The sequence below is a fragment of the Ovis aries genome, chromosome 2 (genome assembly GCF_016772045.2).
Source record: "Ovis aries strain OAR_USU_Benz2616 breed Rambouillet chromosome 2, ARS-UI_Ramb_v3.0, whole genome shotgun sequence".
In the NCBI taxonomy this organism is placed as follows: domain Eukaryota; kingdom Metazoa; phylum Chordata; class Mammalia; order Artiodactyla; family Bovidae; genus Ovis; species Ovis aries.
In genome coordinates this window covers 112,422,571-112,442,675 of record NC_056055.1, presented here as the reverse complement: position 1 = coordinate 112,442,675, position 20,105 = coordinate 112,422,571, and the positions used below count along the sequence as shown (strand labels likewise).

Genomic DNA, 20,105 nt, shown 5'->3' with positions numbered 1-20,105 from the left:
AGAAGCGTCGGCAGGAAATCCTACCTTGCTCTAGAACGTGAGAAACAAAGGAGCTCTAAAAGCTGTTTCCACTTTCAAGGAAGTAACTACCGTTCACTGCAAAACAGGTATGAACAGCTGTGGCCCGGCCAGCAGTGCGTTGGGACTGTGTGCGCAGCTCTCTGCAGGAAGCCCTCCTTGGCATGAAGTCCTCTCCTTGTCACTTAGCAGAGCGACACTGTCTCTGACTTTTAACCAGGAGCCCCAGGCTCTACTCATCTCTGCCCAAGCACACCTTTCAAGTCTGGACACACAATATGTTGCCTGACTGGTTGGTTCTCTACAGAGATCAGAGAACAAGAAACGAGAATCAGTAATTAATAGGTGACCAGACCTCTTCTCGAGCTTCCCCTTCAGTAATCGTGTAAACTGTGTGACCAAACTGCGTGAACAAGAGAACATCCAGAGGAAGATTCTGAGGCATCCTCAAGCCTGGAGGGGATGGCGACTGACCCCTCATCTCAGTGGTTCACTGAGGTGACTCCCCTCCTTCCCTTTATGTTTATTCTTTTAGTTTTTAGGTGCTCAGTGGTTTTTATTTTATTTTGTAATTTAAATTTATTTATTTATTTACTTTACTTTACAATATTGTATTGGTTTTGCCATACATTGACTTGAATCCACCGTGGGTGTATATGTGTTCCCCATCCTGAACCCCCCTCCCACCTCCCTCCCCATCCCATCCCTCTGGGTCATCCCAGTGCACCAGCCCTGAGCACCCTGTAACATGTATCGAACCTGAACTGGCGATTCGTTTCACACATGATAATTTACATGTTTCAATGCCATTCAGCCGAGCAGGATCTCAGAGGTGTTTCTAGCAGATACTCAGCCCACCCTCTTCCCAGATGGCTGGCATCCTGATTAAAAGCACCTTTGCTTTCTACCGACATTTGTGAGAATGTAATTGATTTTGTAAGCTGTGAGTAGCAGGACACCACATAAAATAACAGCTGGAGATAAAAAGAGGGAAATGCACGGTCCCTGCTGTGAGGGAGCGACAATTTAGCAGAAAGAGACCAATACATCACAACTGGCCCACCAAGTACTGCAGTGCGGCATGAGCCCGGGAGAAAGGGACAAGTCCAAACAGGGGTGGGGGGAAGAGGGGCAGGCATGCCTCAGGCGAGCTGCTGCACAGAAGCTCTGGGGGCATGGGATGGAGGGCCCAAGATTACAGGACAGTACAGGGGGACACAGCCCTAGGGAGAGGCGTGTGAGGGGTACTGTCAGATGATAGTAGTAGGAAGCGCACCTGAAGAGGTGAGGGCAAAGCCCACACATGCTGGTTCGTGGACAACAGCCCAGAAGGAAGAGCGAGTGAGGGTGAGGTTATCAGCCTGAATGTCAGCTGCAGTATAGGAGGGAGCCTCAAGGTCAGGTTCCAAGAACTTTGTGACCATCCAAGGAAGATGTGGACACTTTGAGACCAGGACGTCACTGAGGACATGAGGATGGGGGCGGGGGGAGAGATGCATTTCAGACCCAGAGGAGTCAGAATTAGACCCCAAGAACTAGGGCCCCAAAATGAGGGCTCCGAGGCAGAGGGGCCCACCGCACACACAGTTCTCGAAGCACAGAACTGGCCAGCAAACAAGTCCCAGCGACAACTAACTGGTCCGTGCAGCCAGCGGCCTCCCTGCTGGGACGTGCGACTATCCCGGCCTTCCCAGCACAATGTGCTGAGCTGCACACTCACACTGCCTTGTATTTCTCCATGGATTTTTGCCACTTTGTGCAGTTCGTTCGCCACGTCGCGGGTCTCTCTATCTGCCCTGGGGGGCCTTCTGCGCTCCTGCTTTCGCTGTAGAAACTTTTCCACACGTTCAGCCCTTCTCTCCACAGCCCCTAAATCAAACTTGGAAAGAGAGGAAAAGAAGGCGTGCCTTGAAAGTGATGTGATAAAGACAATTCAACCATCCAGGCAGCCACTGCTACCACTGACACACGGCTGTCGAGATTGAATACCCCTTGCTACGAGCTTCATTCTGAACACGGGGTGCTCTGGGTCACAGCCCCATCACTAACCACCTTTTGGGAAATCATAAGTCCCCCTCCTGGGGCAGCAGCAAGCAGAGCCCCCTGGAAAATGTTCCTGTAGGAGGGGTTGGGCACCCCACAAGCAAGGGGCCAACCCCAGTGCATTTTCTCTGTCTACAGAAGAGAGGTTCTCCCCTGTATACTCTTAAGAGAGGGGCAAAAAATTAACAAAAATTTTTTTCTATTTTAAAATTTATTTTTATTGTTATTATAGTTGTTCTTATATTTAATTCCAGTGGCCTTTACGTCTCTCTTGTAACAGAATCAAAGACCCTTGTGTGTGTTCTAAGTCACCTCAGTCATGTCCAACTCTGTGCAACCCTATGGACTGTAGCCCACCAGGCTCTTCTATCCATGGGATTCTCCAGGCAGGAATACTGGAGTGGGTTGTCATGCCCTCCTCCAGGGGACCTTCCCAACCCAGGGATGGAACCCATGTCTCTTACGTCTCCTGCATTGGCAGGTGGGTTCTTTACCACTAGTGCTACCTGGGAAGCCCCCAAAGACCCTTAGTATTAGCTAAATATATCTAAGTCCTGACTTTATTTTTTACTGAAGTATAGTTGATTTATAATATCATGTTAGTTTCAGTTGTACAAGACAGTAACTCAGTATCTTTTAAGATTCTACTCCATTATGGGTTATTACAAGACCGTGACTAAAATCCCCTGTGCTGTAGAGCAGGTCCTTGCTGGCTATCTAATATAAAGTATTAACACTTTGTTAATCCCAAGCTCCCAGTTTGCCCCTCCCCACCTTCCCTCTTCCCTTTGGTAACCATAAGCTTGTTTCCTATGTCTGTGTGACCATTTCTGTTCCCCATGTACACTAGTTTGTATGACTATTTAGATTTCACACATAAGTGAGATCATAGAGAATATGTCTTTCTCTGACTTATTTCACCAGAGAATATTATGATTAGTGAAGTAAGTTAGATTTCTTGATGGTCAATCTTCTGTGAATTGTAGTGCTTCCTTTGCTTTTTTCTGTGTTTTTTGTTTTCAGTTTTATCAAGACAAAATTGGCATATAACACTGTACACATTCAAGGTGAAGAAAACACGATAATTTGTTAGAGGTATATATAGCAAAATGATGACCATAATAAGGTTAGTTAACAAAACCATTACCTCCCAAGTTATCTTTTTTCCCTTTTGTGGTGAGAACATTTAAAGTTGAACTGGAAAGGTGTCATTTTAAATATGTACTCTGATAACAAAAGGGAACCAAAAATCCTATTGAACACTAAAACAGTCAAGTTTGTATAACTCTTATCCTTAAAGGAATGCATCTAATAAAAAACAAACTAAGTGACTCACAGAAAAAAACATGCAGGTAACTTCTCCATTTCCCTTAGCTTTGCAACAAGAAGTAGAAACATAATTGCCATGTTTTCTGAACAACCAAAGGACCGAGGACTGAAGGAGGATGAACACTCTCCAGGACCATTCTCGCCTGCAGCAGGGAAAAGAAAATTATTTTCAGTTCTGCATAATGAAGACAGGAGTGCCTACTTCTTGATAAAACATATTCATCGCTATCTAATCTATATGCCTCTGGTTCTTTAATAGAGTATGTAACAAAAATAATAAAGATGAAAGTATAAGATAAAACACTGCAAAAGAACTAAAAAAGTACACTAGAGAACAGAAAGATAGAAAGTAATAACCACGCACACAGGCGCAATTTAACATGCAACTTTTTAAAGCAACACAAATCAGTCAGGAAGAGGATTATTTGGTAAATAACGCTACTTTCACTGTGGCAGCAGATGGGGTAAATCAGTTTCTGTCTTTATCATGTAAAAATCTCTTGTAAATATATTTTAAAGATTTTTCTTGGCAAAATAAGTGGAATAAAATAAAACTGTTTCTGAGCAGGAGGAGATCATCTAAGTTAAAAGATAATGGGAAAAGCTCACCTGAGAATTCTAATATGTGTCACACCCCAAAATCAGAAACATCAATATATGACAACAAAGCAAACATCAAAATAAAAAAGATGATCAACTTACTTAAAATAAATATGCATAACTCATATAACCCCGGGTTAAGGTTTCAACACAAAAATAATTTCTGCAAATTAAAACAAATGTCATAAAAGAAAAACAAAAGCTTTCTGAAAAAGAGATAAAGAAGTCAAAAGCTCTCCTCAGCTATCATCAATCACTGTAACTCCAGCCCCACACTGTCTGGGCATCACGACCTGGTCCATGGAAGGGCTCCCTCTGCCTGCATCCGTCAGAACTCAGAGCACACATGGAGGGTGGGGCAGGGGAGAAGTCAAGGACCAAGGTCCTTTCTCTCTGGTCTATCTCAGAACCACTGGACTTCACGCTCAACTGAAAATCCTAGAATGGAGGTTGAAGATTAAAAAGTCAAGACAATAGTCATGACTGCACAGTATAACTCAAGGAAACAAGAACACAGAGATGCTTCATCCAAAACACGTGTGAACATTACCTTGTTGATGTGGCCATTCTTCACCCAGCTTGTCAGTTCTGCCTTTAAGCTCTCTTCACACTTTCTAGCATCCATCTTCCTAATGACTACTTTATTCGCAAAATAAAATGAATTTACTTTATTCCTCTGGACACAACTCCTTGAAAAGGAATGCCACAAAATTCAGTGAAATCATGCAAGAAAATCCAAGTGCTTCTCAACAATATGTCTCATGAACAGAATTACAAGTGTCTTGCAAACAGGGGGCGAACTATCTCCCCATTGTTCCTGGTGTGTAAACCTAATGGGATGGTGAACCCTTACAGAAGAGTGTGCAGCAAAACCAACAGGGAGCTGAACACAGATGGGCAGAGAGAAGGAAGGGGCATGAGAGGAGAGGAAGGCAAGAATAGAAACCCAGGACCCGGCACATAGTGCGGGAGATGGAAGGGTGGTCCCATCCCAGAAAGCAGAAGAGGAAGCAAGCTCAGGAGTTGAGGGGCTTTCCACCCCAGTTGCAGGGAAACACAGACTGTGAGCAGGAAGGCTGTTAGAGGAGGAGCAATCTTATTTTGTAAAGAATCCACTGGTGATTTTCAAAGATCAGATGCAGACGATTAGGAAGGGTGATAGCTCATCTCTGTGAATGGCAGTTACCATCCACTAAAATCAATTCAAAAACAATTGCTAAATTACTGTTTACCTGAGCTCTGAGACAACTTTTCCAGAATTCAAACATGGTAGGTATCATAAAGCTGGACCATCTCTTGAGGTGAAAGGGTAAGATCGGAAGGGAATCCAAACTTTTCAATCTACATTTAAAATAAAATGGAAAAATTTAATATTCTTTCTGTTTCATCTGAAGTTTTATCCTTTGCTTCAGAGTCACTATCGTGAACCCAGACACTGAAACTATCCCTGATCTAAAATGCTTGATGGAAACAGTACTAACCAAGAGTGTCCCTGATTTACTAAGAAAGGGGAAAAACCCAAAAGCCCACCACAAAGTTCCTATACAAAGTTCTGAGACCTTGAAGCTGGGCCAGTTCTCTATAAGCATAGAGGTGAGGGGGTGTCTAAAAGATCTGCAAATTCGGTTCAGACAAGAACACACAGCCTCCACCCTGGCACCAGATGTGAAAGTGATTTCACTATAAATATGGTTCCTGGCTTTTGAGCACCAGCCTGAAAGGGGCAAGTCTGACTTTCTCAAGTCCTAAGACCACTTGGAAGGACTGATGCTAAAGCTGAAACTCCAATACTTTGGCCACCTCATGTGAAGAGTTGACTCATTGGAAAAGACCCTGATGCTGGGAGGGATTGGAGGCAGGAGGAGAAGGGAACGACAGAGGATGAGATGGCTGGATGGCATCACTGACTCGATGGACGTGAGTCTGAGTGAACTCCAGGAGTTGGTGATGGACAGGGAGGCCTGGCGTGCTGTGATTCATGGGGTCGCAGAGTCGGACACAATTGAGCAACTAAACTGAACTGTACTGAAGATCACTTGAAGGTCACTTTCACAACACTCAAGGAAATTTCTCTCCAGGTACTGACTCAGTTCTGCTTTAAGCCCTCTGGATATCCATGTCATTTATTTTTCCTCAGATATTTTAAAATATAAATTTTAAAATCCTGTTCCCCAAAAGCTTGTATTGCAGTAAATTCTGTTGGATTCACCCACTATTGCTACAAATCCACTGCCTGTGAAACTATGACCCCTGAAATGCTGGCAGATTTCTTTCAAAAGAAAAGGCTGGGGTGGGGTGGGGCGGTTTATGAATAGGCTTCCTCACGGTTTCTCATTGGAAAGGTTATGTCTTCAAGAAGGGGCTATATGCACAGATTTCTCCAAAGTTATTTGACAGTAGGGAATGAGTTTTAATAAACAGCTACTATGTTGTGAAACTCAGGTTTGGAAACTCAGGGCTAAAAAAAAGCCACTTCAAATAATACAGTTGAAAAAAATTGTTAGGCTGGAAAATACAGCCAAGTTTGAATCAGAAGATCTAATTCTAATTCCACCTCTAAATGCTGGTTCCTCATCTGCAACGTAGGATCCAAGTATCTCTCTTGCCACCTGACAGATTGCAGTAAAAGCAAATAAGGCAAACACCTCAGCACGAGGTTTTGGACTTTTTAAACTAGGAGATAAGTAAGACCTGAAGAGCTAATGCCCCAGCACAGTGACTACAGACAACAAAGCTGAATTATGAACACCAATGTGCTGAGGATGTGTGTGCTCAGTTACTCAGTCATATCTGACTCTTTGCACCCCACGGACTGTGGCCCACCAGGCTTCTCTGTCCATGAGATTTCCTAGGCAAGGATGTTGAAGTGGGTTGCCACTTCCTCCTCCAGGGGATCTTCCTGACTCAGGATCAAACCTGCACTGGCAGGAAGGTTCTTTACCCCTGAGCCAGCTGGGGAGCCCAAACATGCTGGGACTAGATCTGAACTGTCCCACCACAGAAAAAAAAAGGATTCGGACTCAGACGTGACACAGGTGGCCCTCATACTGCAAAACAAACATACCAAGTCAACATGCTGCGCCCAGAAACTTACACAAGGTTTTATGCCAAACGTACTTCAATTAAAATAATCGGGCTTTGACTGAGGCTGTAAAAATCAACAGAATGTAGGTGAGTGCCTGGGCTACAGTCCAGCATCTCAACCTGAGCAGTGAAGTTGCTGAACAGAAAAAATTGCTTTTCGCCAAATAGTATTTGAATATCTTGCTTTGAAATGTTAGCATTTGTTCTGTTATTATTACCACGTAAAAGTGGCAACTTGCAGTGCACGGGGTGGATCTCAAAGAGTCAGACATGACCAGGTGACTGAACAACAACAATATCTTGCCCAAATAAAATAAATACAAGAACTAACACAATTTTTAAGATATAATTGTTCTGGTTTGGTCACTAGAATGCATTTAGTTTCTTGGGGCTCTTAGCCTCTTACAGAAGCCTGCATGCCCTTATTTCCACCATGGAGAGACGTACTGCCTTTGCCGTCAGAACTAAGCTATACAACACACAGCACAAGCCTAGGAAAACACCCAGCACGTGACCGATGCCTCGACTGTCCATGTGCCTGATGAATGATCAACTTACAGGTCTTCATTTTTAATCAATTTAACAACTCTGTGGCCAAAAGCTGGGCCACACCATTCCATTCAGCTGGTGTTCACTGTGTGACAACTAATGAGCCAGCCCAGGGAGACAAGGAAGAGAGATAAAAGGCCACAGGCTCCCACCCTTCTTCATTTATGAGCACACAGCATCACATCACGATGGTGCTTCAGCAAATCGCATTGTCCCCAACCCGGCAGGCGACGGGAAGCACAGTTCCACAGGCAGCAGAAAGATGGGCAGCCCCTCCCACACTTGCTGGGGCTGACACCCCCGTCCCAACAGCTGTCTCCGAGTGGCCAGCTGGTGACAAGGTTGGACTCCACCCTGTGCCAGAAATGAGCCTCACGTGGAGGCAGGCCCTCGAGCTACTCCCTTCCAGAGCCCCATGTGAGAGCAGAGCCACAGCAGACACTTATGGGGACAGCTCTTCTGTTCCTGTGGCCGCACCACCCAGCCTCCTCACATCCACCTGAGGTCTGCTACACAAGATCAGGGGTCGTCTCCTTGTTCAGGGAGGCTGCCGTGCCGTTCACCACTGATGCTTTAGGAAACACTCCGTGTGAACACATGCTACACACACAACGGTCAACATACACATTCAGTGCCGTCCAAGTGGGTCCCTATTGCAAAGGAGACTCACGCAGCAGCATGACCTTTGCAGGAGTCACGTGGGGTTAGAGTAGCTGGATCCGCTTCCCAGCCAGCCATTAATAGCCACTGAGAGAGCAGACAGGCACTTGGAGCAAGATGCCAACCTCACCAAGTTCTCCCAATCCCTGTGCTCGCTGCCACCTAAAGACAGTCTGCCCTGAACCATCTACACAGAACGGAGGACTGTGTAAACGCTGCACTGAGACGCCTGGCGACAAGGTGGAAAGAGAAGAGGAGAAGAGATGGACACAGAGAAAGGGGGCTTGTTACCCATGTGCAGGTTATCACCACTACTCCAGTTTTGGGGTGTGATTAGGTCACAGGGATTTCACCCACATTTCAGTTTCCTTCACATGTAGATGGAGCCGTTGCCACACAGAAAAGAAAGTCCCGTAATGAAACCCTATTGGAAAATTACCGCACTGAACTCATTTCGTTGCTTTTAGAAGCTCCTGCGTCACAGCCCAAAGGCCGTAACGTGCTTCTCACTCAGTCCCTCACTCACGCATCTGTCCACCAGTCTGTTCAGAACACAGCGATGAAGCTGCAGGCTCTGGGGTCATCCATCTGAGACCGCACCCCAGTCCCACCCCTTCCTCGGCAGTACAGGTTCTCTCTGCCCTACCTCCCTTGCTTGTCAAACGGGAGTATCAGTAAGGCATCCATCCAATTGTTGCGAAGGTTAAAAGAGGCAAGATACATAAAACCCTTAGAACCCAAAGAATGTGCTCACTCTGGGTGTCTATATTCATGTAACAAACATTTCAATCCAGTTAGTTACAAACCACAAGGGCAGAAAATCTGTCTTCAAGGAATTATTCCAGTAAGAAGACAAGCTCTTAAGGAACTTCAGCAGCAAGCCAACCACGACTGCTGTCGGACAGGAAATACAGACCAGGTGCATGGAGCGAAGACCCCCTCCAGCTAAGCAGGTCACAGAGGATTCTGAAGAGATTTCCCATGAGAAGAGCCATCCAAGAGGAACAGGGTCTAGATGGCTGGTACGGTGCATCTGTGGTGCAACACTCCAGTTTACAGATAAACCATGAGGGCGTCCAGTAAAATCCATCAAGTGCATGAGCAGCACTTGGGGCTGGGTCCTGGAAGACCTCAGAAGCTGGACCAAGGAGCTGTGCCTTTGGCTGTTTGCAAGAGAAAGCCATCAGAGGCTCAGCCGGATCAGAATTATCCTATTTATTTACCTAAGTTAGGTTTCAGATCCAGATACGTCATTCAGGCAGAACTTGGAACTACTCCCTATGACATCAACTATTGTAACTAAAGAAAACTGCATGTGGCTTAAAAACTGTCCGACTACAAGGCTTCACCTGACAACAGAATTTAGAGTATATTTAACTTGTTCAGTCGTGGAAGGAAGGAAAACTATTGCCTAATTATCACTTTGAGAGGCAACCAAAGCTTTAATGGGCCATCCTCAGAATAGAATGGAAAAGGAAAATTAAGAAATCTTCCCCCACTCAAACCCCAGAGCCCCAAATGAGGTCTCCTTAAGACTTCCACCTTACTGATTTACTACCCAAACATCACACTGTGATTGCTACATCAGTGAAAAGCATCTTTTCTTTGTTTAACCTAATTCACAGTGATCAAATTCTCACATGTATGAGACACTGTCCACACAAAGTTGTAGCTGCACTAAGAGAAGAGACAGTGTCCAAAAAGGTGGACATGGGTGCTGAGAAGAAGGAAAATGGGCAAATATAACATCTAAGAATAAAGAAAAATCAACCCAAAAAACTTCAGGTTAAAGTGTTCAGTCATTTTTAAGCTTTGCAGAGACATACACCATTAAGGAACAGATAAAAACTGGGAAGTTATTCTTGTTACTTTTAAAACTCAGATTAAATATCTGTTTAAAGTACTGATTCTGTAATTCTGATGAGGACCACCCAGGCAGCTCTGCAATGTCACATAAATAATAGCCGTTGCTCAGAACACACGTGGCGGAAGCATCACTCACGTGGTCTGTTGTCAACGCAGCACACAGGTGAAAATGGTCAAAGGAAACGTCATGATTGCTCACTGACCATATGCATTTCTCTAAATCACTGAATCTCTCTTCATCGAGCACTGGAAGTGAAGAGCAAGAATTTCCCAATGAATGGACACATAATGATGGGATAACTTGAAAGGAAGAGACAAAATTCCTATGATGTGTCAAACCTACCAAGTCTCACTTTACATGACTCCTTCATCAGCAAGCAGTTTTTGTGGGAACTGGCACGGCAGCTGGCATTTCTGTAGAAGCAATACTTTTTTCAATCATACTGTCTGCTTATTTTCAGTACCGTTTTACAGATTGTAGCCACATTAAAATTTAAATTACGTATTACTTATGCAGAACATGGAACCACTTCCTGAAATATCAAGTACTTCAAAATACAGAAAATTGCATGTGCCTTAAAACTTGTACATAAATGAATAGGCCCCGGAGCCAGACGACCTAAGATGGAATCCCAGCCTCCTTACCACGGGCTGAGACTCTTTGTTGAATCACAAAATCTCTCTGTGCCTCGTTTTTCATATTTAAAAGGAAATAATAATAGCAGTCAGAAAACTATAACAGCAGCAATTAAAATAATAAATCATAAGAGTTGTTGGCCATCTAAGACAAATCAACATATGCAAAGTACTTAGAAAGGCACTTGGCAAATCTGAGTCTTTGCTAAAATTGTTGTTAGTGGGCAAGGATGTAGCACAAGGGAAAAATGATATGGGGCTTTCAGCTAATAAGGCTTCCCTATCTTTCTAAACATCTGCAAACTGGGACAACACAAGAAGTCTCAAGGTCCATGGCAAACTGTGTCCTTCTATGTGTGCGCTTGTTGCTCAATCAAAGCGTCTGACTCTGCGACCTCACAGACTGTAGCCCACCAGGCTCCTCTGTCCATGGGATTCTCCGGGCAAGAATACTGGAGTGGGTAGCCTATCCTTTCTCCAGGGGATCCTCCTGACCCAGGGGTCGACACTGGGTCTCTTGCACTGCAGACAGATTCTTTACTGTCTGAGCCACCGGGGAGCCACTATGCTATTTTAATTTTATTTCTTTGCAAAAGGACAAAGAAAAAGAAAAAGAAATCAATCACTTCTGGTGAGCCTTTTTTGAGATACGAGGGAAATTTCCTACTCAGCTGAAGATCTGGCTGGAGGAACCCTTGGTCTTTTCCTTTACAGAGTGTGGCCTTGCTCAGCACCTGCCAGGAGGGGTGAGTTTATCCCCTGAATATTCAGAGATAAGGTAAGAGATTCATCAGGTGGTTATGGAACTTTCCAGAACACATATAGAAAAGATAACATTCAAACATTCAAAACAGATAAGTATTCTATCTAGACTGAAGCTCAGGCCTACTCAAGTCAGATGCTCTGGGTTGCTGATGGTGGTGGAAAGGGCCAGGAAGGGGCAGCAGATAATGATGAGGAGATGCTCCCAGATTTCTGCTCCAATTTCCTCACCAAGACAGTGGACCTATTAAAGACAAAAATGCTCCATTAAAACTGAGCAGGAGGTCTGAAAGATGTCTTTCCAAAGGAAACAAACAGATGGCCAATAGTTACATGAGACGATGCTCAACTTTACCCACCACTGAGAAACGAAAATCAAAACCACATGCGATATCACTCACACCTGTCAGAACAGCCACCACCAGAAAGAACGCAAATCAAATCTGTTGGCTGGAGGCTTCCCTGGTGGCTCAGTGGTAAAGAATCTACCTGCCAATCCAGGAGACACAGGTTCAATCCCTGATCCAGGAAGATCCCACAAGCCACGGCTCAACTAAGCCTGCACACCACAGCAGTTAAGGCTGTGCTCTAGAGACCAGGAGCTGCAACTACTGAGCCCACGTGCCACAATGACGCCCTCACAGCCCAGAGCCCGGGCTGCACAGGAGAAGCCGCTGCAGTGAGAAGCCTGGGCACCACACCTAGAGAGAAGCCCCCGCTTGCCGCAACTAGAGCAGAGCCCATGCAGCAATGAAGACCCAGCACAGCCCAAAGGTGAAAACACAAATAAACAACAGCATGGTGAAAAGCACCCTGAACGTCCATCACTCAGAGACCAAGTAAACACATTAAAAAAACATTGTTGGTGAGGGTATGGTGAAACAGGAGCCCTTGTACACTGTTAGTGGTAAGGTGAGATGGCTACAACCATTCAGAACAGTACCAGAGGCTCCTCAATAAGCTAAAACTAGAACTGCCATATGATCCAGCAATTCCACTCCTGGGTATTTATCCAAAGAGAACGAAAGGATATATGCATCCCCCATGTTTACTGCAGCACCATGTATAACAGCCAAGATAGGAAGCAACCTAAGTGTTCACTGAAGGATGAATGCATGGATAAAGAAGCTGTAGTATGTATACGCAGGATGGAATATTATTTAACTATGAAAAAGGATGAAATCTCCCCATCTGTGATCATGGGAGGATGTCAAGGGCATTATGCTAAGAGAAATAAATCAATAAGTCAGACATAAAAAGACAAACAATGATTTCACATGTGAACTCTTAAAACACACACACAAGCTCAAATACATAGAGAACACATATGTAGTTGCAAGAAGTGCGTGTGGGAGAAGCTGGTGAATGGCTTTTGTTTGTTGTTTTAGTTTAGATTATTTAGATTAAATAAATTAAATAACTTTCCAGGTGATTTTAAAACAGCAGATGAAAATAAGACCTGGAAGCCTGAATCACCATCATACATGGTTTCATATTTGCCAACCATGCCAAGTTTACTGACAAATGCAGCCAACACAAAATCCTAACACACATCCTAATTAATTCTTTTAATTCCCACAACCAATCCATCAATAATTCCTCTGTATCTTACTTTTCAAAATATCTTTCAAATCTAAGCATTTCCTCCACTTCCACGGCCCCCAGGTCATCCACAATATCCTCCCGGCTGACCTCCCAGTTCCCCTGGGCCCACCCCTGCACCCTTCACGTCATAGCCAATAGACGTGTCTCGAGGATGAACTCAATCAGGTCATGCCCCCAGTTACATTTTCTCAGTATGTTCCCCCTACATGTGGAACAAAATACAAACTCCTGAACAGGGCGAACATTGTTGGGGGTTACCACCCCCACCAGCCGGCTCTCCAGCCTCGTTCCAGCCCCTCTCCCTTCATGCACTTACTTCTCTCCATACACACTGGACTTTGCTTTGTTGCCTGACCACAAATTTCCTACCCCAGAGCTTCCACATACACTGTTCCCTCTGGTTAGAATGCTCTGACCCGCTTTGGGACTTTCAGAATTCAGCTCAGTGTCACCCACTGGAAGACTCTTCCCACCAGCACTGCAGAGCTGTCCTCAGGCTGCGCCCATCCCCCACCTGCCATCATCAGTCAGACAGGCTGGCCCTTCTCGCCACCATATGCCGGGAAGTGGGCTGCCACAGGCACACGTGTGCTCAGCTGTCTGACCCCTTCGGCCCAGTGAGTCTGTGGCTCACACCTGTGCATTCCCCCACCCACAGTGCCTGGCGCTGTGGAGACACTGCTTCTATACTTGCTGAATTCACGAATGTCCTTTGACCCGATAAAGCAAATGGAACTAGATTTAGGGAAGATTCTCAGAAGTGGTGTCAACTTATAAAATATAAGTTTTCATCTATTTTTTGCCCTCCAAATGTGACTTTCTGAGCCCTGAGGACGCCCAGGAACAACAATACCTGCTATCTGTCGGCCATGGAGCTGCCAGCACTCCCTATGGTGAGCAAGGAAATAAGGATGTGAATAATCAAATCACAGGACACAAGTTTTAGTTAAAAACTAAACATGCTGAGAGTTATGTTTCATTTGGTGGGAATTTTTAGGGCTTCAAGCCCAGGAGACAGTGTCTCACGTGACCCTGAGAGAACTGCTCTGAGGAGACTGCGGGGAGGGGAGGCTGGGAAGTCAGGTAATATAGAAACTTGCAACAGGGGCCAGGTAGTCTGAAAATCAAAAGATTATTGCTAATTAGGGAACACGTGCGTCCATGGGGTCGCAAAGAGTCAAACATGATCGAGTCACTGAACCGAACTGAACTGAGGGAAGACGAGATATCTCATTAAGGAATTGCACTTTTCTGTGTGTGGGAAGATGCAAGAGTCTGGGCTCCCTGAAATCACCCCTTTCTTACGCATCTCAGCTATCTGGGGCCACTGTCCTGTGATTTGATTATTCACGTCCTTAGTTCCTTGTTCACCATAGGCAGTGGTGGCAGCTCCAAGGCTGCCAGATGGCACGCACTGTTCTTCCCGGGCGCCCTTGGGGCTCAGAAAGTCACATTTGGAGGGCCAAAATAGCTGAAGGCTGTGACACCTTTGTCTATGATATGGCAGGAAATACTTCATCTCACAGTGGTTTCCTTTAAACAGATTGCACTGACACCTGGCAATCAACTGGAGAGGGCTTACTATCACAGTTATTAGATAATTTTTAAAAATTCCCTTGCCCATTTGGTTTGGAGGCTCAGATGGTAAAGAACCTGCCTGTAATGCAGGAGGCACAAGAGACCCGAGTTCAATCCCAGAGTCAGGAAGATCCCCTGGAAAAAGGAATGGCTACCGACTCCAGTATTCTTCCCTGGAGAATGCTATTTATCATAGACTTTCCAGGTGGCACAATGGTGAAGAATCCACCTGCCAGTACAGGAAGCGCAAGAGACACGGGTTTGATCCCTGGTTGGCAAAATCCCCTGGAGGAGAGCGCGGCAACCCACTCCAGTATTCTTGCCTAAGAAATCCTATGGACAGAGGAGCCTGGCAGGCTGTAGTCCACTGAGTGGCAAAGAGTCAGACATGACTGAGAGACTGACCACACACAGTCAGATAACACACCACTCAGCTGAGTGGTGGCCTTACAGCCTTACACATGGCACTCTTTCCTGACTCTGCCAGAAGAGCCATCAGTCTCCAAAGACCTCCAGCTTTACCCTTACACAAACTGGGGAAGCTGAGGTACCCCATGTCACTTCATTTCAGAGCTTGGAAATGAGAGTACAGTTCAAGGCTGCTACTGCTAAGTTGCTGCTAAGTCACTTCAGTCGTGTCCGACTCTGCGCAACCCCATAGATGGCAGCCCACCAGGCTCCCCTGTCCCTGAGATTCTCCAGGAAAGAACACTGGAGTGGGTTGCCATTTCCTTCTCCAATGCGTGAAAGTGAAGTCCCTCGGTCGTGTCCGACCCTCAGCGACCCCATGGACCGCAGCCTTCCAGGCTCCTCCGTCCATGGGATTTTACAGGCAAGAGTGCTGGAGTGGGGTGCCGTTGCCTTCTCTGACAGGTCAAGGCACTGGAGTGCAAAGACAAAGCTGTTGGATGTTTTGCAAATGTGAATATTCGAGGCCTTCAAGATGCAATGTATACAGATTGAGCAGAAATAAACACAAGAAGTCAGCTTCAAACAAATCAAAAGCACAGCCTTCTTGGTGGCTCCTAGTTCACACAAGAGTTAAGTGAAATACAGGCTTTTATCATCATTTCCCCTTTAAGCCAAAAGCCCCTTAGAGCAGAATTCTTCTATAATGCTGTAAGCCTCTCTGAATAAATACTCTTACTCTGCTATAAAAACGTTCTCAGCACCCTTCATTTGCCCTATAAATGTCTATTTTCCATGCTGCTCTCTCTGCCCTGGGAAACTGAGCCACAGAGGCTACTTCAAAAGGGTTCCAGGGTTCTCTGGGTCCATCGGATTTGGACAAATGAGAGCCTGGACAAGAGACCTGAAGGGAATGAGGATGAGGTCTCAGTGCCACCAGCTGCCTTCCTGGCAGGTTGCCCTGAGCCAGCTGTGCCCCCCCTGCCCGCCTGCCCCTGTCCCCCGCCACCCTCACTAAGGCAGCTGTCCTCCCCAAGCGGCCAGCACACACAGAACCTCCCTGCGGGCCTCCAGGACCGCGTCATTGCCTTGTCCCCTTAGACCAACGGGTGGGCTCCTTGCCCGGCATTCCTGCACTAACCCCCCCGTGGCCCTTCCCCCCTATACACACACCTTTGGAAAACGCTCTTCTGGCACTGTTCTGTTTTGGGTATATCGTTGGTTTCCTGCTGGGATCACAAGTGAAAAGATAACTCATGTAACTGACATCCTTGCCAGAGGCCTTATTCTTTGCTTTAGGGATCAAAGACTGGATTTTGGAATCTCTGCCCAGGAACACCTATGTCCTGGTGATTCTGCTGTGGTCACCACAGACAGCTCCTCTGCCTTCCAGAAGCCCACAGACACAGATACCCGGTCCTAAGCCAGAACAGGAAAACGGTGGTTCATGGAGAAGCCGGTGTCCCCCGCCACCCAACAGAAACTCCACACAGACGACAACGCCCTGAAGCAGCAAACATCTTCAGTGTAGCACTGACTCAACCAGGAAACCAGCCCAGAGGAACAAGCCCAAGCCTACCTCATCAAATATGACGTATCTGATCCTTGTCACCCACACCTGGTGGTACGGAGCCAGCAGCAGAATTTCAAAGCAGGCAGGCACTGTGATGAGCACCCACAAACAAGAACACTTTGAGCGCTTGCCACATACAGATGTGATTCTAAGAATATAAAAGAGAGAGTTAAAACTCCTAAACGGAGCTGCTAATAGCTAGAATACGATACTGTTTCAGAGAACGTTTCACTACAGATGCAATGTATTTTTTCTGAATACTGTGAACCTGCCATCTTTTTAGGTCTAAATGGTAAAATATCAGATTTGAAGTTTAAATTCTTATTTATGAGCAATCGAGGTAATAACAATAGGAGTTAGTTGTTACAGATTTATTTCTTCAAAATCTGACCCTGAGGTTCAGTTTAGGTTGAAGAATGTTTATTAAAAATTAACAATGATGGGGTAACTTCTCTGGTGGTCTAGTGGTTAAGACTTCACCTTCCAATGCAGGCGGCGTGAGTTTGATCCCTGGTGAGGGATCTAAGATCCTGTATGCCTCACAGCCAGAAAACCAAAATATAAAACCGAAGCAATATTGCAACAAATTCCAATAAAGACTTTAAAAATGGTCCACATCAAAAAAAACTTAAAAAGAAGAAATCAACAATGATGGAAGTTGGGATAGGATGTTTGTTTAGCTTTAACCATTTTCTGTGAGTTCAGTAAGGAGGAAAACTGTTTGATTTACTTAACACCAGAAGTCCATCCATAAATATAACATTTGAAACCATGACAAGCATCCTTCTCATTGAGAAATATCAAGAAACAGCTATTCTGAATGGAAATCAGAGCTTTTACTTTTTACACTATGGGGTTTTTTCAGATCATTTTTAATCCACTTATAAACCAGATGATGCCTTTTGTAAATTCAAGAAAATTACTTGTACAAGACCCTGGGGAGGTACCACAGTTCTACTGAGACAGACTCCTAAGCGCTATCATGTACGTCAGTAACCAATGCATTAGTCAGCGTGCTCCCTACCTGAGAGTTCAGGGCATCATGACAATAGTCCCAGGTGAGAACACCACGCAGACTTTCCCCATTTGGCAGATTTTTGTTAAAACGATTCTCAATGGTTGCTGCCACTTAATTGAGAAGGGCCTGATTGACAAATAAAGAGATTCGTTTATCATGTGATAGATTTGAGGAATTGATGTTTTTGAACTATGGTGTTGGAGAAGACTCTTGAGAGTCCCTTGGACTGCAAAGAGATCAAACCAGTCCATCCTAAAGGAAATCAGTCCTAATGTTCACTGGAAAAACTGATGCTGAAGCTGGAACTCCAACACTTTGGCCACCTGATGAGAAGAACTGACTCATTGAAAAAGACCCCGATGCTGGGAAAGATTGAAGACAGGAGGAAAAGGGGACGACACAGGGTCAAATGGTTGGATATCACTGACTGAATGGACCTGAGTTTGAGCAAGCTCCAGGAACTGGTGATAGACAGGGAAGCCTGACGTGCTGTAGTCCGTGAGGTTGCAAAGAGTCAGACATGACTGAGAGACTGAACTGAATCATGCGACAGAGCACCGGGAAAAACCCGGAGAAGAACAGGCTCTGTCTGAAAGCACGCGCTGCTGGGGCGGGGGCGGGGGCGTCATCACCTCTTCCTCCCCGCATCTGCCCTCATACACTGACCCACAGGCTGTCTACCAGCTGCGTGACTACACCTGAACCTTGGTCATAGCCTCAGTGTAAAGTAAAATGGGAAAATGGCTTCATCAGAGAGAAAAACGGAAAGTGTTGCCACACATGAGAAACAACAGCTGCTCCCTGGGCGATCAGGGCTTGCAGAGATGCCATGAGTCTACGTAGGAGAATGGCCGAGGCGGGCACTGGGGTGGTCATGTGGTCCTCATATTTAGGGGTGGCCTCCAGACCTCTATCTGTGCGGGTACAGGCAATCCTCACCCCAGACCAGGCAGGTGGCGGCCAGTGAGTATGTGCAAACCCACATATATCTCTCTACTTCATACTTTATGCCCCTAGAAAGTTTCACCTAGATTAAAATGTAAACTTTAAAACATAAGCATAAAGATACTAGAAAGTGAACAATTTCACATATTTTCATATATTTGAGCACACACATGGCAAAGCTAAATGGAAATACTGATAAATCTGACTACACAAATATTAAAAAAATACCATTAATATAGGTGCAATATAGTAAAAAGACAAAATGACAGAGGTATATTGGTTACAATTTGGAGAGAAAAAGAAATATACTTATTACATACAGTTCTGGCCAATCAGTAAAAAGGGAATTCCCCTTCACTAAAAGAAAAAGAAAATAGGCAGATTTCATGAACAAGTAGCTCATGAATAAAGAAATATCACTGCCCAGAAATCATATGGGAAGACTCTCCAGTCAATAATCACAGAAATTCAGATTTAATATGAGATGGAAATTTTTTATCAGCATGGAAATAAAATTTTAAAATCATAGGAATGTTGTTTACAAATAAGAGAATATATACTTCCATACACTTCCAGAGGGAATAAAAACAGATTTAAACTTTTAGAAGAGTAATTTGGCTTCTAAACTTTTGGGTTCTAAAACTTTTAGAAAAGGAATAGGTACTGTGTTGAATTACCAATTCCACTTCCAGTAAGCTTAATTTTTCTTGATTTATTTTTTATTCATTTCTTATTATGAACACTTGCTGCTTTCACAAGTGTGACAAACAGAAAAGCTACAATAAAAACTAAAGTGCTAATTTCGTTTAACATGTTGATCGATCTGGTTCTGAGTCTGACCCTAAGTCACTCAACGCTACATTTTCCTATAAATATCAATAAAATGGGGTGAGATCTCATTTTAATCTGTAGAATCAAAGTTATGTCAACTAACTCTGCCTTTCTTAAGAGTAATCACATTAAAAACAAGGGGTTGTAAATGAGGATATGCAAACTTATACTTTCTGGAAATCACACTTTCGTCTAAATAACAAAGATCATATTTTATTGTTAAGTTTGACTTCAGGTGGTTTTAGCCATAAAACAAATATGGCAAAACCACTAGGCGTGAGGAACCGGCAAGAAACTGATGCCCAAGAGCAGAGTGGATACGCCCCACAGAGGACAGAGGTGATGCGGGGTCCTTAGTGACCCCACACTGCCCAGCAAAATGGAGGTGCCTCGCTCAGTTACAGCAAAAAGCTGAACGACGAGGGTGCAAGTCCAGACTCTCCCTCACAACCCTCCAAGGAGAGCATTACTTTAGGCTCTCAAACTGAAAGGATAAAGCACAGAAAATAAAGTAACACTCACGGAATAGAATAGACTGGTGGTTGGTGGAGACGGTGGTGGGGGCAGGGGACAGTGGGAAGGGGTCAAAAGGTACAAAGC

At 44.9% G+C, this 20,105-nt stretch overlaps 1 protein-coding gene across 1 annotated transcript; it reads right to left on the bottom strand.

The window, feature by feature from the left end:
• Positions 1 to 349: 349 nt before the first annotated feature.
• Positions 350 to 13,555, bottom strand: LOC101115261 (probable ATP-dependent RNA helicase DDX60). The gene is given in 12 exon segments (XM_060408819.1): positions 350 to 421; positions 1,739 to 1,925; positions 3,398 to 3,483; positions 3,486 to 3,533; positions 4,541 to 4,663; positions 4,665 to 4,679; positions 5,223 to 5,264; positions 5,266 to 5,331; positions 10,286 to 10,395; positions 10,493 to 10,563; positions 11,675 to 11,791; positions 13,469 to 13,555. Coding segments are annotated over 10 exon segments (777 nt in total). The 5' UTR covers positions 10,521 to 10,563; positions 11,675 to 11,791; positions 13,469 to 13,555.
• Positions 13,556 to 20,105: the final 6,550 nt, after the last annotated feature.